Source organism: Vitis riparia, chromosome 7, assembly GCF_004353265.1.
Source record: "Vitis riparia cultivar Riparia Gloire de Montpellier isolate 1030 chromosome 7, EGFV_Vit.rip_1.0, whole genome shotgun sequence".
Classification (NCBI taxonomy): domain Eukaryota; kingdom Viridiplantae; phylum Streptophyta; class Magnoliopsida; order Vitales; family Vitaceae; genus Vitis; species Vitis riparia.
In genome coordinates, this window is record NC_048437.1 from 5,881,595 (window position 1) to 5,899,155 (window position 17,561).

The following is a 17,561-nucleotide window of genomic DNA, read 5'->3' on the forward strand; positions in this document are numbered from 1 at the left end:
AATATGTTAAATCAAGTCATGTACATATCCTTCTACTATTTTTCCAAGATCTTCTAACTCTAAATCACGACAATACGTCACATCCTTGTCTTAATTACCAACAAGTACCATTATACCATACCATGTATTTGTCACTGTTCACTATACTTATATCAAATCATTGAATATATGCAAAAATGAATAAGATTTGTAAAGTAAATACCATTAATAGATACGATAGGCTTCACCTACCATGTCTTATAAAGGTCCATGTAATAACTGTAAGGATCTTTGGTGGAATGGATGGGAACACAAATCAAGCATTGTCTGTCCACTTGAATGGTTTTAGACCATAAGTTTTAAAACTTTTACCTAATTAAATTTTGTAGATATTATCAATAAGGATAAAACTATTACTACTAAAAAATTAAGTCTTGTCAACGATTTAAATTATCATAAATTTATAACCCACCTACATTATCGATAAATTAACACACATCTATTATGTCGGTATATTAACACGCCTATTTTGTCGGTAATTGCAACAATAAATATATGTGGACAAAAATATTATTATGATGAATTAAAACTATTGCATGTGTTCAACTAACATATTTTGTCACAAAAATAATTTACTTGATAAATGTTTATAGTTTTTTATCAAGTCAACCATTATATATTGGATTATTAGATGACTTGATAATTTAATTTTACTCGACAATGTATATCAGTTGGAAAAAGTAAAGTTTCTTATAATGTATACTTAATAAAATTTAAAAAAAATGTATTTTCATACATTTATTTGAAAATAACCATTAAATAACAATCTTTTGAAAATAAATCAAGTTTTATATATTCACTTATCAAATATAGTCTTTGGGATGATTAAAAGTAGAATCTATATTATTGGGTATGTCTAATAGAAAAATATATTAAATTCTAAATATTTTGTGATTTTTTAAATGAAAATGCCAAAAGACAATTTCAAATTAAATTTACTTATCATTTTCACGTCCCTGAGTATAGAATGGGAAAGCAAGTTTGAAAATGTGTCTTTTAAGAGCCAAGATAATTACATGGGAGAATTATCTAAAAGGGTGGATAAAAAAAAATAATGACTATAAAAACTCATTTTTTTAGAGAATAATTTTATCTTTAAATATGTTTTCTATATTATTTATAAATAAATTGAAATTGTCAATGACGTGGGGTCCATACATAATGATAAGTACATATTAATAAATGATGTGGGACCCATATATGATGATAAGTATAGGTTGATAAGCCATCAACGTTATAAGTTTGAAAAAATTATTGTTACTTTTAAACAATTGACTATTTAAAAATTTGCTATATTTTTTTTTCAAAAAGATTGAGATTTTTTAAAGAACCTTGTAAAAAAATAATTTTTAATATTTCATAAATAAAAACCATATCCTAAAGTTATTATATCGTTTTATATATAAAACATATAATTAAAAACTTTGTTATCATAATATAAAGAATAATTATTTTTTACGAACACAAATTAAATAAAAATAAATTAAATTATGTTGTAATATATTGTAATGATAGTGTATTTATATTATAAGTATAATGCATTTATGGCGTGTCTATATTTCATTACAAAAGTAATAATTCTAAAAATGTTTATTCATACCCTATTGGTATTAACACGTCATATTAATATATTAACAACTTTTATTTAGTATTTTGAAATTATTTAATAATTTGTGTGTGTATATATATATATATATAAACTACGTGAATTCAAATTAGTATTTCATTTGATTTCAGAAATTATTTATGATATATGTATGTTGTGAAATATGGTATGATCATACAAAATTACCATTTTTATAATTTTTTTTTTATAAATTTCTCAATTAGGTTTTATTGTAATGTAAGTGTATTTATATTGTAATATAACATATTTTTGTTGTGTCTATATTTTATAAAAAAAGTAATAATCTTGAGGATCCCTTTTTGTACCTTATTAATATTCAACATATCAAATATATTAACATCATCCACTTGATGCATTGAGTAAAAAAAATTATATGAAATTTTTTTTTAAAAAAAAAACACTATGCAAAGGAAAAAAAATCATATAAATTTTTTAAAATTATTTTATTATAAAAATAAAAAATGATTAAACATTCTCTATCATTTTCTTATTCTTTTTAAAGATTTGAATGAAAAATTAAACATTTTATTTTCCTTAAATTTAATACAAAAACATAATTTATCAATTTAAAATTATAACATATATATATGGAAAAATCATCATTTTTATTATATAATTATAAAACTTATTTTTTTTCTTCATAAAATTAAAAATTAGAATAACAATAAAAAAGGTAAAAAAACAATAAATGATATTTTGAAAATATTTTTGTTTTAAATAGTAAATTTAAATAACACATTATATATAATGGGAGAATTGTGTTTTTGGCCCAACTAGGTCCAAAAATTAACATTTGGTCCATGTATCATATATATTTAAGCCCAATATCCAAACAAAGTATGAAAATTAAGATGAAAGATATTGTCCTTCGTTAATCCCTAAAATACCCTTAACCAATGTGTGTAAGGAATGTCATTTATCATCTGTTAAGGAAAATAAACAAACAAAATTTTCATAATCACTTAAAATCCTTCACAAATAATAGTCTTGTACACCCTTGTACAATTAGTATATTTATCATGTACACTTAGTATAAATACCTTGTACAGTGACTCAAATAAAACGTTATTTTATTTTATTTTCAATGCAAAATGTAATTAAAAATAAGATAAAGAAATTACTTAAAAACTATTATTTAAGCCAAGTTTATTTATTTATTTCCTTTTATTTTTGGAAATAAAGAAAAAAGAATAAAAAAATTATTTAACCATAAGAAATATGAACATAAAATCATTTGAAAAATTCTAAATTTATTTATTTATTTCATTTTATTTTTGGAATTAAAGAAATAAAAAATAAAAAATATTGATATAAGATATGTTAAAAAATAGAAATAACCCCAAATTTATTTACTTATTTCATTTCATTTATTTAAATTAGAAAGTAATTTATTTTAATGGATTAAAATGTGCACAATTGATTTATTACTTTGTTAATTATGAATATATTAAAATTTTCTATTACACAAAAAATAAATAAAGAAAATAAAATTAAAAAGAGTAATAAATATATATAATTTAGTTATTTAATTATTTTTCATGTAAAAGATAGTCCCACAAAAAGCACGTAATTGATCAATTTATTTGTTTAATTGTAAACATACTATATTTTTTTTATTATTAAAATAACTAATGGAAAAAAATAAAAATAGATAATCACTAAAATTTAATTCTTTTTATTATTTTCATATAAAAAATAGTACTAAACAAGGTTTTCAATTTTTATTTTTAAAAATAGTTTTCATTTTTTAATTAAATGTTTTTTAAAAAAGAAAATATAAAAAATATAAATCATATTACTATTTTTTAGAAAGTATTTTTTAAAATAGTTTTTGAACATAATTTTTCTTTATTTATAATTTAAAATAGAAAATAATGCTGATTTTCAATTATTTATAAAAAAAATTTAAAATAATGAAAAATCCAAATTGTTAAAATAGAATTATTATTGTTACATTAATAGTGATGCAATAAAGACAAAAAAAGATTATGTGAAAGGTCATTGGGTATTTTAGTCCATCATTATTTTATATCCTTAAAAGGTAATGTATAGAAATTTGAAGGATATATTGGTCTTTTAACATCTCATATCCTTTCCATCAATTATGGAAGTTATATGAACCAAATGTTAATTTTTTTGGTCAAACTGGATCGAAAACACAATTCTCCCATATATAATTGTAAGGGTTAAACCCAAAATTTTGATTTAAAATTTAAATATCAATAATTATAATAAATGTGAGATCCATGTACCATAAATGTATTGACAAATTAAATGAAGTGTTTTAAATGCTTTGAATTTTAAAAGTTTTAGTTAAAAGACAATTTTAATATACTAAGTCTATTAAATTCCTCCTAAAAATTTATTAAAAGATACTATCATTTCCAGTCATTGTTATACCTGGCCTACCCTTTTGGTAATTCTCCCTAATTACATCTTAGGACCATGAACAATCCTGACACTTGAGAAGCCCCTGCTGTATAGTCTCCCTTCGTACCCAACTGCCTCTGCTATATATACAAACACGTCGTCCCACAGGAGGAGGTTCCTCCGTATTGTGGCATCATTTTGCAGTGTTTATCTTCGGGAGACCAGCTGAGCATTGAGATTTGAGAGTGGCATGCTGATGGAGGCAAGGCAAGTACCATTTCCCTAGAGAGAGGGGGAGGCAAGTACCATTCACTAGAGAGAGGGGACATTGTCGCTGTTGAGTACTGTTTGATTGAGGAGTGACGTTCATGGTCAATGGCAATGGGTACTCAAATTTAGAGCATTTTCTATGCAAAGAATGCATCTGCTGAACTTCCACTCAGCTGAGAAGTGAACGGCTTCTTGTCATGACCATTGGTCGGATTCAGAGTCTTGTCAGTTGTCAGCAGAATGCATTTACTCTTCCATTCTTCTTAGTGGTGGCAATTGTAGTGTTAGTCTAATTACCTCTTTAGCGTTTGCTCACTTCCAGTAGTCACTGCCAACTGTATCGTGACTACAACAAGATTTGAATTTCCATCTGGTTTCTGGTCTGGTCAGCCAGACCTTCAATCATAGTCTTGTTATGGTTTCAGCACGCAGAATGCTGAATCTGGGTACCCTGAGTGCTACACTACTGGTGGTTCTTCTGATTTTTGCCAAGTCCCAATCCTTCACAGTTGGGGAAGAATTTTCCGATTTCAGCCATCTTGATTCTCCTTGTAATATCACTTCTTGCAATGACATTTTGGAAGACAAGAGAGGCATCCCAACAGGAGCTAATCCTCTGCATAACAGATAGCTAGAGGCACAGAGAGAGCTAGCATGATAGGATTTCCCATTTTTTTTTCCCACTTTTAATTAATTAATAGGTCCAAGGAATCTGTGGCTCCTTCTGTTCTTGTTTGAACTTTCTAATTAATATATAGCATGTTGGTATTCCATTCCGACTTAAAGATAAAGAATTAATATAGATATATTTTTTATTTTGCTCTGACATGTTTTTGCATACATGCCTGAGTACCTGTCTGTTGCTTTGGTGCGCCTGAAAATGATTTTTCTTGCATGCCTGTTGCCTATGAATACGGGCGTGCCTTCAATTCCACTTAATTACTGGTGCAAAGGCATGCATGCACTATTGCTTGGCCTCACATGCACCATCTTATCTTGAAGCCCGCAATAGTTAGCGACTTAGTATTTAGTTTCAAGATAAATCCGATCACATAAATTAATGTGCGCCATCACCCATTAGAGTGGGCTAGAAGCTTCGCTGGACTTGTGGAATTCATGGAGCGAGCCACACTGAGCGGCAGGGAGTAATATTTATTGAAGGCAACAACACGCGTGATGTATATTATATTTGTGATTTGGATAAGCTTTTGTTTTATTAGTACGTGATGAGGAGAAACGAGGGCTGCTTTACTGTTGGATGATTGCTGGGGTTCTTTCTATTCTTGTCTAGTTGAGAGTTGGGGTTGTGCAGATGTTTCTCTTCTCATGTCTCGTTTGCTTCTCAGTTTTTCTTTTATCAACTCTCTTTTGTTTTTTAGTTTTTGTTCTCTCAAACCAAGTAAATGATATTAAAAAAATATATATATTGAAATAAAACATTTTAATTATATTAAAATATCTATGAACTCTGAATTAAAATTCAAGAATCAAAATAGGGATACTATTATTTTAATAATATACCATGTTAAATCAAGAAAAGAATATACGGTTAATCCACACATTTTTCTTTCCCTTTTCCCTATCAGTCCAGTTTATTAACTCGGTCCAATTTTTGTATTTTGACATTTGATAAGATCATCCAGCGAGGCACACAAAATAATTACTCATACATAGACACGTATTTCGTTTTCATTTTCGTAAAATTATAAGAATTTACGACACTGTATGAGCAAGGTTGGCTTCGACTTCAAATTTAGGGTTGCAATTCAACCCTAAATCAGCAAGCACAGAGGAGAAGCCCCTTTCTTGTTCTTGTTTCTGGCTCCAGAGTCGGAAGATGAACATCAGCTTGGTAAGATTTGGAAATTTGAAGTTGATTGGGCATCTGCATTGCAATGTTCTGGTTTCTCTCTCGATTTCTCATTCCCTTATTTCTTGAAACCAAGTATTGATTCCTGACCGATTGATTAGTTCCTGATTCATGCATACCAATACGTAAGCTTTGATCAATGGTTTCAGGAATCGAATCCTTTGGATTGCGGAAGAACATTTGTTGATGTTTTGATAAAAGATTCCATACATGTCATGGTTCAATGCATTTGATGAAATCACCTTGTTTTGGTTTTACTTGTAGGAGTGTACTGAAAAGGTGAGATGCAGAGAGGTGGATCTTTCATCATCTTTTTGCCGCTCTGTGTATTCAGAGGTAACTCAGCTGCGATAGACTTATAAAACAATTTTGTTATTTCATCTGTGAATCCTACAATAAAATCAATTACACATGTAGACGTACTCGCTGGCTTTACGTATGGTTTATCTGTATTTGCATCTCCTCTAGTTTTAGCTGTTGTTCTTCTAGTGTTTTCTTTCTGATTTTTCTTCCAGTTCTAGTGTGTTTTGATACCATTTAGGAATCTCTTTTAGCTTAGCGTCTCTTCTAGTTCTGTTTTTCTTTTCAAGAAATTGTTATATAATTACAGTCTCGGTAATCTAATTGCTTACACTAAATGTTTAGCTAAACTGCCATATTTCATTTTTGACAAATCAATCCAGTGTTTTCTCCCTTATCAGCAAAAACTCAATGCAGGTTTGTAATGTCATTTTTGAATTTGTTTTATTTCAATTCAATATAGCCATTCCTCAAATCCATTTTGTAGCATAATGGATTAACCCTTATATGTGCCTTCCAACTGAGGTCCAAGAAATAATTTAAGTTGTGCTCAATGGAAAACTAGATTTGTGAGATAGGCACCAGGGAACTCCATTAGTAATATTTTGGCACAAAAGCAGATACTTTGTTGAATTCAAATCCTGTATCCCTCAAAAAGAAGAAGGTTGGCCCATTTTTTATTTTTTTTGAATTGAAGTTGGTTTCTGGGGAATACCTATTATATCTTCTTATATATGGAGCATCATCCATGGCTTTGCTAATCATTCCTCTTCAGCAGCATTTGCATATTACTTTTCATAATCTAATTTCCCTATAAAACAAATGTCACCTAAGATTTGAGACTTTAGAAGCCGAATCCACTTAGGAACACATCCTTTAAAAGGTTGTGGTGATGTATACATGAGACATACTTGAACCTGTGATATTTGGCCAGTCTACACTGATTTCCCTGACATCGCTGGTATTTTTTTTATGGCAGCTGGTTTAGCCAGTCAAATCTTGGTGCATGTGAATTTTTTCCTGTTAGACCAATATAAAGTATAAAGGCTAATCTATTTGGTTCCACATTGGTCATATGATAACCTTTTTATTTTCTTCTCTGTTCTTATAGTGTGAAATTGTGCTTCTAATGATATAATAATGTAGTGGTGTACCTACCTGATGTGATTCTGAGTGAGTGAGACAGATTGCAACTTCTGTTTTATATTTCTCTACACTTCTATTTGATCTTGTTTGCATTTCTTGAAGTTTTCTAGAAATGGACACTTGTTACATGTAGCTTCTGTGGACATAGAGTTTGATTTCAACCAAGCATCAAAAGGAAAAAGAGAGATGCATGGTAGATGATATCATATTTTCCTGCAAGTTGTTGTTGTTTTTTGTTTAATTTGAGAAAGAATGTGTGATGTTCTTATAAATGTCCAAGCAAATGTGAAGGTAGAACTAGTTTTGAATTGTTTAGTTATGCTAAGGCAAATGCATGCAAAAGTTCTTGAGTGAAGGCCTTTATCCAAACTCTCTGTTGAATCAACCGCCCAGATCTTTTCTTGGAGATTCTAATATCAATGCGTTTAGTTTTACTTTTCCAGAAATTATATGCATTTTAAGATCCTAATTTGATAATCATAAGTTGCAACCATTCAATACACAGATAGAAGAGGTTGGATGGGAGCATTTGGTGAAGTTGGATCATGATCTTATGATTCTTAGCTTCCAAATCTTGTAAGAGATAATTTATGTTGTTTTCATCGTCAGAAGAAAATCCAAGGTTTCTTTTGCCTTCTTTTATGTTGTTTTCCTTATTGATTCAAAATTGCTAGAAGAAAGGCAGTAAGATGTGGGCAGGATATATATGGAACCTATGCTTGTCATGCTATCTTATGTATGTGGAATAAATGTAGCAAAAAATAGGGCAGTTGGAGTTATCTTTTGAATCCTTAGAATTAAAGATTGTGAGGGAGAGCACGACCAAATGCCTACCTCCTCTATATGTTGATTGCTTTTTATATGTAGATGGATTCTCATGTAGTTTCCAAATGCAACACCTGTCGAGGATATTGTGGCTGGAGTTGGATTCACTGAACCCATGCTTGGAATTGGGACTCAGAATTTGGAGCTGTGAAAGCCAAATCTTGGAGATTGAATATGTGCATTATGAAAATTGTTCTATGTTTAAGTATTCAATGGCATATAAGTTAAATAAATCAACATTTCTTGTCATATGAGAGACCTATCTTCATTATTAAATTTACTCCAATTTTGGTTATGGATATATGTGAATAAGAAATCGTGCAAATAAAAATAAAGTAATCAGGAGTGTGGTACATGAACCCATGGATTTTGGTTCTAACACATGTTAAACATGGGTACTTCACTCATTTTGAGGTCTCCATGTATTAATGTATAATCTCCTCTCTATTTTTGCTTGCAAGTTGGTTAATTGCTCAAACCTTCCAACTGATAGTTATGGTGAAACCACCAATCTTTTGGTTTGTGTTAGATTTGATATGATTTTATTATGATTTAGGGGCACATATCTACTTCTCTTTTCCATTTCATTTCAATCCTAGTCCTTCTGCTTCATAATTTGGAAGAACCAATTTAATTATTAGGTGATCTCAACTAATAATATAAGCACTCCATCGGCATAGTTTAGCTTCAATCTTGTACCAAACTGTTTTTTGTTTTTTCACTTGAAAATTCATTGTAATGATTTAGACCAAGTGTGAAAAGTACATTATTAACTAAGGCTTTTATTCTGAGGGTTGGGATATGCGTAGCAGCAGTTAGTAAGGATAAATTCAAGAACCATGGGTAACAGCCTATTTGAGTTTCTTATTTAGGAAGATATTGGACTGGTCATTTCAGTGTAGAAATGCCCTTCTTGATCTGGTTCTGATAAAATTGAACCATTTGCTTGGGACAAACTTGTACACTGGAAGGTAGTTATGAAACCCACAAACAGTAATGCTGTAAATTATGATGTAAGGCCTTGGATGGTGAATATAATGTGATTAGCTTAATGCATGCCACTTATTGAAAGATGCAAGTTACCTTAATATAGTAGGCCGAGGCAATTTCAAAATGCTTTGTTTTAGATACCATGACCAGGGTAAGTCTCTAGATAGGCAGTGGTTTCCTTTCATGTCTGACTGAACATATAGCGTGTCTGCATTCTTAACGCTCCACAATCTTTTAACCAACAAGGAGATCATGAAATGTTTCTCAAACTGTGTGTGCATATTAATGTATATTCCCATAACCTTGATTTGATGCAGGTTTTTTTTTCCTACTTATATCTGACTTGGTTTCATGACATGGTGTGCTAGGAGTCAGGATGGGGTGAAAGCTTTTAAAAATAAGGAACAGAATGATCAAAAGATAAAAGTTTTGTTCCTTTGTAATCTTTCATCTTAGTTTAGCATGCACATAAGTGAAGGCTTAATGCCTTTGATTTTGTAGATTGGGTGGGGTTTTGTTAAGAGTCAGGGCAGTTTTTTGTGTCCGCTCTTTTGAGGCCTTCATTTAGGTGCTCCTTGTGCACGTCCTGTGTACTTTGGTGTACTTTGTCCCTATTATTAATTTATACATACCTATCAAAATAACAAAAGAAAAAAAAAAGATATGGTGTGCTGGGGATGCATATTAGATTAAACTGTGAAACACTTGCACCAGATAAGGACCTGCTGTTGTAGATCTGGATAAACATCTGTGGTATGGTACCAACATGAGTGCATGAATTTGTAACTGGTCATAACCGGGTGCTGTATCAACATATAAAGGGATCTCATGGAGTCAATATCTTCTTAAAATAAGAAAAGCACATTGTTTCTAGTGAAACACTGGAAGCTGCCGAATTTTCAGTTGCCTGTTTATGAATTATTGTTTAGTTGTATGCCACGGTGTTCTTTTCTTTTTATTCATCTTTGTTTTCCCTGCTTGTTTATGTTGAAGACTCATGGTTTTGTGTTTCTGAATGCTAGAGATAAGAAGGGAAGAGCACATATTATGGAAATTGAATTGGAAAAGGCCTATCCAAGATGTCCACCTTCAATTTCTGCGGTTGGTTTCCTTCCTATCTTTTGTATGTGAAGTAGCTCATTCAGCTTAAATATATTTACTTCTTCTTCAGGATGTGCCTTATACTTTTAACTTAGAATGGTCTGTGAACTCAAGACTGAAACATGTCGTGCAGCAGTTTCAAGAGGTACTGATGGCTAGTTGCTTAAGCAAGTTATGAGATTTTCCTTGGTTTCTTGTTCACGAGTTCTCGCTTTTACCATTTACTGAAGCCACTATTATTTTTCCCAGCATCTGGAGAAGCTTCAGGAATTTTGGTGTACCTTGGATAATATTGATAAATCTCTTTGGGTTGTTTATCCAAAAGAGCCATCTCGAGCAACATCATGTCGTGAAATCAATTTAGGTGAGCAATTTCTCATTGCGCCTGTATTGGTGGTTCTTCATCTCCTTCTGTTGTAATTAATACTTTTTAGGTTTGTGTTTCTTAGGGAATGATTGCTTTATCATGTTGTCTATAAATGTGAATGATCCAAGATCCTTACCAGAGTAAGAATTCATCTCAAATAGTTTACTGTGGATAATGCTGCTAGCTTGTTTTTCTCTCTCTCTTTTTTTTTTTTTCATCAAGTAATGGGTTTTTAAGTTGTGGTAGGTGTCGTTTTATGGGATCAGATCCAATTGTAAACTCATTGAGAAAGAAGTGGAGGAGAAATAGCAAAAGATGGTACACACTCAAATTTCTTCATTGGTTTTTAAGCTTGCATTATGGTTTCTGAGAGCATTTACAACTTATCCTTGATTCATAAAGTATGTGAAATATTTGTACTGTTAAATCCGAGGTTTTGAATTTCTTTGTTCTTCCATGAACTTCTACAAATTAATTCCTCTGCTGGACTGTCTGAAATTAAACATCTTGTTAACTTTAAACCACACAAGAGTTAATTAATTCTTTTTGGAGAGCTCCTGAGTTTCAGCCTGGATGTTGTGTTCAAAACCTCTATTAGATAAAAGTTTGTCTCACAATGGACACTTAAAAAGATATCTTCAAGTCATGGATAAAGCAATAAAAAACTAGGTTCAATTTGTAACCCACTAGAACTGAGATGATTGAATCAGTAATGCTATCTGGAAGTGCATTTTCCTTAATGTTCTTTTGACAGATTGACCACTAGTGATTTTCCTCAATAATACAATTTTTATGCACTCTGTTTTATTGCCTAGGGTGAAGGACAAATCACTCGTTGAAAATCTTGCTAGTGCATTGGAGACTTCATTGCCAGGACCCCCAGATGTTCACAAGAATGAACAGCAAGTTGAATGTGGAATATGTTATGCTCAATTTCTTCCCATTGGTAATGTCGTGTGCACATGCTTTAGAAGTCTTGAAACTTACATATTGTCAATCTAATTATTTATTGTGTGGTGCTTAACATAGATGAAGAGCTTGGTGCTAAGAGTGGAAGTGGAACAGACTGTACATGTGAGAATACCAGTTGCAGTAGGGCCTTCCACAGTGTTTGTCTTGGGGATTGGTTGCGTTCCATCACAACAACAAGGCAGTACGTAGAATTTTTGGTAGCTTTGTGGTTTTTTCAATGATGTTTTTTGCATTGAAATGCTATGTAAAATCTAAATCCTCAATAATGGTTTTTGCATATTCAAATGCTATGTAAATCAGAATTGAGAGTCAATTTCCATTGGTTTTAAAAAATAACCCCTTGCTAGTCCAATTTTTGCAATCATTTTTTCCCACTCATCTTGCTCCCTGGACACCCCCAAAGCCACCGGTCCCAATCAGATCATGTGGATGTTTTGATTTACAAAGTTATTTTGGGCTGGAGCAAAATTTATGACTCACGAAGAATCCTAAGTTAGCTGGGAAGCAATGAGAGTATTGGCAGGTCCAGGTCGGCATGTGTCCTGTGTACCTCATAAGTTAGCACGGCTACCAAATATTTCCTTGATTTTCTTTTCCATCTTTTTTTTTTTTTTTTTTGCTGTGGCTGTTTGATTACTTGATTCATGGTCCCTGTGCATGCTTGTGTTGCAGGTCATTTAATGTTCTGTTTGGGAATTGCCCCTACTGTTCAGATCCTGTTGCAGTCAAAATCAGTGACACTAGGAAGTAAATCCCGGACTGTCATTAACTTATCAGATGAGACTTCCAGATAATTCCGTTGCATGATCACAGCTCTGAGAGCTAGAGGCATTGAATTCCCGACAAAGCACACATAATTCCACCCAATTTCTGGTATTCCAAATCCATAAGCCACTGGAGGTGAGCTTGTGGAGGGCTGTTGCCTTTGGAACGTAGCAGACAAATTTTTTTGTTTGATTAAATTCTAAGTTTATGACACTGGGAATGCTTATTATTTTTAAAATTAAGCAGCATCCTATGTAATGTACAGACTGCACAGTCACTGCTGACTCACTTCTGTACTCACCGATTGATGCGTGACTTTGGCTCCATCAGGACTCTGTACTAGCCTTATCCGTTAGATCGTACACTTGATTATTCCATCAAAATTATCATTGTCTTAAGATTTTTGAACCTCTTGTTGTTGATGAGCCCATTTTATTAGTTGCATATGTATCTTGCATACAATCACAATATCCATTGAAATTGACTGGTGGGGCGTTTCATTGAGCCGTTGTGGAGGTCGTGCAGCCACATCTACGTTCGCGGCTTAATGATGCCCTTAAAAGTCAGACGATATGCAGCCAGAGTCAGCACAACCCACACCCACCCATATTTACTACTCGTTAAATGTGATGTATTGGTGGCTATAATTGCACTGAATGGTCCTTCGTCCTCTCAAACTCCGTCAATCCCAGTGGAATCCCGGGTCCCTATTTTAATATCTTCCTGTTAAACTCGTAGCGCCTTCTCTTCATCTCACCTCTTTGATGATATGTCTAATAATTTTTTTCTCCTGTCTATTTCAGTGTTAAGAATATTTTTTGACACTTGGAAAATTTTCCTTACTGTGCCCCTGCCTTCAATATCTTCATTTGCAATTCACTAAAGTTCAGGTATGGTATGAAAAAACTCAATGATAGAACATAAATTTGCGGTCAAATTTGTCATTAACCTCATCAGTGTGTTTCTCATGTCTGTCGAACAAGCATTGACAAAAGAGGAAAATTTAAGTTGTGATTGGCCATGCGGGTCTTGTTTTCTCCTTGCTCGCCAGTAAAAGGATTGACTGGTGTGAATATTTGATTAGTATTTTGGTCTCACTCTCTAAAAATCGAGTCCCTATCATTCTCCCGACCCCTTTGAAATCAATGTATCAAACGTATTGTGTTCACACCTGTGAACATATTGGCACATTGTCCAATGTAGATCATACGATACATTCAATTCTAGAAATTAATTACAAATAATATTAGATTTTTTCCCCGACCCGTTTAAAAACCTATTCAAAAAAGGAAAAAAAGAAAAAAAAAAAAAAGATAGATGATGAATTGAAATACTTCATTTGATCAGCCTACTGAAATACTGTTCAGGTTGGATGATAATAAATGTACAGTAAAAAGTATGGTAGTAGAGAAACCTAACAGGATGGACCATCTCCTTGCATTATTTTCTTTTGGTCCATTTTGTAGAGTAGGTCAAACTTTTGGGTTCAGATTCAACTCTGGAGGTGAAGAAATTTTTTGCTTCACGTTAGAAAACTCATATAAAGCAAAAAGCATCCCTTTCACAATCAGGCAGAAGCTTTATTGGCACTTATGATAATCGGCAAATACAGACACATATGGTTTACAAATAGAAGTTGACCCTTTGCCCACCCTTAGAAAACAAACCTTACAAATCTTAGGCTTCAACCACATACTAAAATCACCATCGAAACAAAAGTAATATTATTTTTTATCCCCTCTATACCCCCTGATATGCATGGCTCTTATCACACAACAAAGTGTATGAGGGTGTGTACGTACGTAGGCATGAATGTATTTACCAATTAAGGAAAAATTGGCCATCGGATTTTAGATGCCTGCGACACACTCCGGTGGGGTAACCGGGTATCGCGATTTGTCCGTGCAGTAGTCATAGATCATGTGGTTCTGACGGACCCAATGGTATCGTCTGGCTTCAATAGGGCTGAGTTCATGGTATGCAGTTCCCTCCCACCAGTTATTAGGGTTAGAGGCACAAGTCCCGGGTCCTGGCATTGGGCATCCCTCTATGTCGAAGTCCTTGTAATAAGCATAGAAAGGGGCTTTCCTCCAATCAATTTTCTCCAGCCCTCCCCTTGTTGCCCAGTCATCTGCTTCCCACAATGTGGAGTACACTCCCATGGGCTGCAGCTTTGGATATGGGATGCCTCTGGCTTCATTGTTTTTGTAAACCCTGATTGGCACTTCATCTATATAGAAACTGCAATATCACCACCCACCAAAAATTATCAGTACTAAAATCAAATCATTATTATCTTTAAATACTACTACTATTATTGGATACGACCACCCCATTACATAGTAATTGACCCTCTCTCTTTCAAGCTCCCATTCATTAGCTATTTGTGTGTTAACTGTATTTGTGAAATCTTAGACTTACGTGACTCGATAATGATTCCAAAGAATTGAATAAGTGTGGTACTCTGCAGCAGGATCAAACCAAAGGTTTATTCTTTGTTCTCTATCACCCTTCCCATGGGCATAGACATTGGTTTGGACCGTATAAGGCTGCCCGGTCCTGTTTCCCAAGAACTCAAAGTCCAGCTCGTCACGGATTGTGTCGGTGTCCGAATTCATCTGCCACACAATTCAAAGCAAAGAAGTGAAAACCGAGCCAGTCAAAAAAAAAAAAAAACTGACATTCATTCAGCATTTGAAACAGAAAATTGAAGGTGTTCGACCGCATGCTAAACTCACATAAAAGGCAGTGACGGTTCCGGCAGAGTCCCCAGGGATGAGCTTGATCTTCATGCTAACTCGCCCGAACAAGTACTGGTACTTGGAAGCAAACCCACATCCTGAAAAGAAAAAAAGAAAAAGTGTATTCCATTAAAAAATCACTTAAAAGTTGCCACCATTTGATCAAAATCCGATAAGAATACATTCCGATCACTACTCAAAAAGCACATAGGGGACCCATGAAAAGTGTTACCCGAATTTTGGTCTAGGACTAGCTGGATGGCTTTCCCTCCTTCGATTTGCCTGATATGGGAATCAGACCACGTGATTCGAAAATCTTGCAGAAAAGTGGCCGGTCGTCCGAAGACTGAGGGAGAAAATGCGACCAAACATAAGAAAAGAGCAAACACGACATTTTGTGATATGCCCATGATTTTGTTATACAGAAAGAAAAGAAAAATATAACTAGTGATGATTTAGGAGAAGAGAAGGTGTGGGGGGTTTTATACAGATGGAGAGTAAGGAAAGAGAAATGATGGGGACTGCTGCATTCAACTGGATAATGCCATGACAGCTTTGCTTTTCATACAGCTAATCACAACCCGTCATTGGCCCCGCCATTCATCCCTCTCTACCCAATTCTCTATCTGTTGTATCATCTCTGATTGTCTTCCTCCTTCCATCTTTTAGCGTTTACCTTATTATAGTCTTCTATCTTCCTTCTAACGGGCCTTTACTATTGTACTGCAAAATTACATGTGAATTCTAATGTCCCGTATGTCCACAACCTTTTAGAAGAATAGTAGTAAGGTTGATGATGATAAATCCAGAGAGGATTACCATGATGAATTAACTCGCACCTAACGTCACTGTGACACCAGACTATGGGTCATTTGATTGGACATAAACCACTTTCCAGCCAGTTAACTTTTTTGACATTTTTGTTTTATCAATTCAGTCCGACTGTCATTAATCTAGGGTCAAGTTGATGATATTAAGAGTGAGAATCTTGCTATATTCCTGTGGCCAGCCAAGAGAATGTGATTGATATCTGATAGGGAAATTAGCAGGTACCTGAGAGCTGAGGCCCACTGAGTAACGCAGGGCCTCATGTTACAGTCTGGGTTGAAGTTGGACATAGTAGGTCATCGATCCATCTTCTTTTGTGGATAGTTTTTCAAACACTGCAGTCTCTTTCTCCGCTCTTGTGGGGGCGTGTTCGATTCAAAACCAATCAAAAAACAAATAATTGAGCTTTCCTTTGTTTCTTCCTTTTTGGTAGGATTATTGCATCCTATATTTGCAGAAATGAAAAAAGAAATTTTGGATTGTGGGACAACCAAACGAGCCCTTATATGAACTGAAAAGAGGGATACTATTGTTAAAAGACAAACAAATCACTTTTGCCGTGAAGTTGAGAATAGAAAGGTCGAAAAGGAGAATTGTTCATGATACCAATGGAAAGAAGGCACGTGGCTGACGAAACTCTCAAGAGGGAACCCACCACATTTTCTATGAATTGCCGCGACCTAACAGCAGAACCTCTTTTTATCAGTGCCCACGTGGAAACACAGGATTGGTGAAAGACCCCTTGTGAGAAGGTATGAATAGACCCCTCCTTCCTCGAATCTGTCGGAGAGGAAAGATTGTTGATTGGAAGCCAGTTTTAACACGTGTCTGAAGTAATTGGCTCGAAAATGCTGGCTCCCAATACACTGACTTCGTTCATCTTGATCTTCATCTTCATCATGACTCACATCTTTGAACGACATTTATAATTAAATAAATAAAATTTAAAAACCACTTTTTAAACACCCCAAAAGGGGCGTTTTAGAGCATTAAGTCTTAAATCAATGCAAAATTCAGGACAATAATTGGAATCAGAAAAAATAAAACGCATTGACTTTGGTCCATATCGTGCATACTACATAGTCCTAACGTTGATTGATGGCCGAGAGGACTTTAGTAGAAAATGGTCGGTGGCCTTTTCAACACTCTATCATTGTTCGATCCTCACTTAACCTCTGTTGAATCCACCAATTACACATTCTATCATGTCTTCATTATATATCTTCACTAACTTTATTTTCCTGTATTTAATTATGACTATGTAGCCATGCCCCTAAATTTTGATTGCCCATAATTTTGAACCCTTATCTGCTCAATAATTTTGGGGTGTACCAGATTTTGACCCTCTCA

General features: G+C 33.6%; 2 protein-coding genes across 6 annotated transcripts; one reads left to right on the top strand and one right to left on the bottom strand.

The window, feature by feature from the left end:
- The first annotated feature begins 5,831 nt into the window (after positions 1–5,831).
- LOC117918755 (E3 ubiquitin-protein ligase FANCL) lies at positions 5,832–13,052 on the top strand. 5 transcript variants are annotated; one of them, XM_034835640.1, is made up of 11 exons: positions 5,832–6,158; positions 6,441–6,512; positions 8,128–8,198; positions 10,460–10,538; positions 10,675–10,683; positions 10,788–10,902; positions 10,988–11,045; positions 11,143–11,223; positions 11,721–11,851; positions 11,935–12,058; positions 12,550–13,052. In XM_034835640.1, exons 1-11 carry the CDS (start codon positions 6,144–6,146, stop codon positions 12,626–12,628), a joined length of 834 nt encoding a protein of 277 aa, XP_034691531.1. In that variant the 5' UTR covers positions 5,832–6,143; the 3' UTR covers positions 12,629–13,052. The 5 variants fall into 5 exon arrangements, with proteins under 5 accessions (XP_034691531.1, XP_034691529.1, XP_034691530.1 ...); XM_034835638.1 differs by having other exon boundaries at positions 5,835–6,158; positions 10,609–10,683; XM_034835639.1 differs by having other exon boundaries at positions 5,839–6,158; positions 10,609–10,683; positions 11,152–11,223.
- Positions 13,053–14,183: 1,131 nt separating this feature from the next.
- Positions 14,184–15,851, bottom strand: LOC117918757 (probable xyloglucan endotransglucosylase/hydrolase protein 7). Its single transcript, XM_034835643.1, has 4 exons — positions 15,616–15,851; positions 15,381–15,481; positions 15,064–15,260; positions 14,184–14,883 (listed from the first exon to the last, which is right to left on the bottom strand). The coding sequence occupies exons 1-4, from the start codon at positions 15,791–15,793 to the stop codon at positions 14,493–14,495; spliced, it is 867 nt and encodes a 288-aa protein (XP_034691534.1). The 5' UTR covers positions 15,794–15,851; the 3' UTR covers positions 14,184–14,492.
- Positions 15,852–17,561: the final 1,710 nt, after the last annotated feature.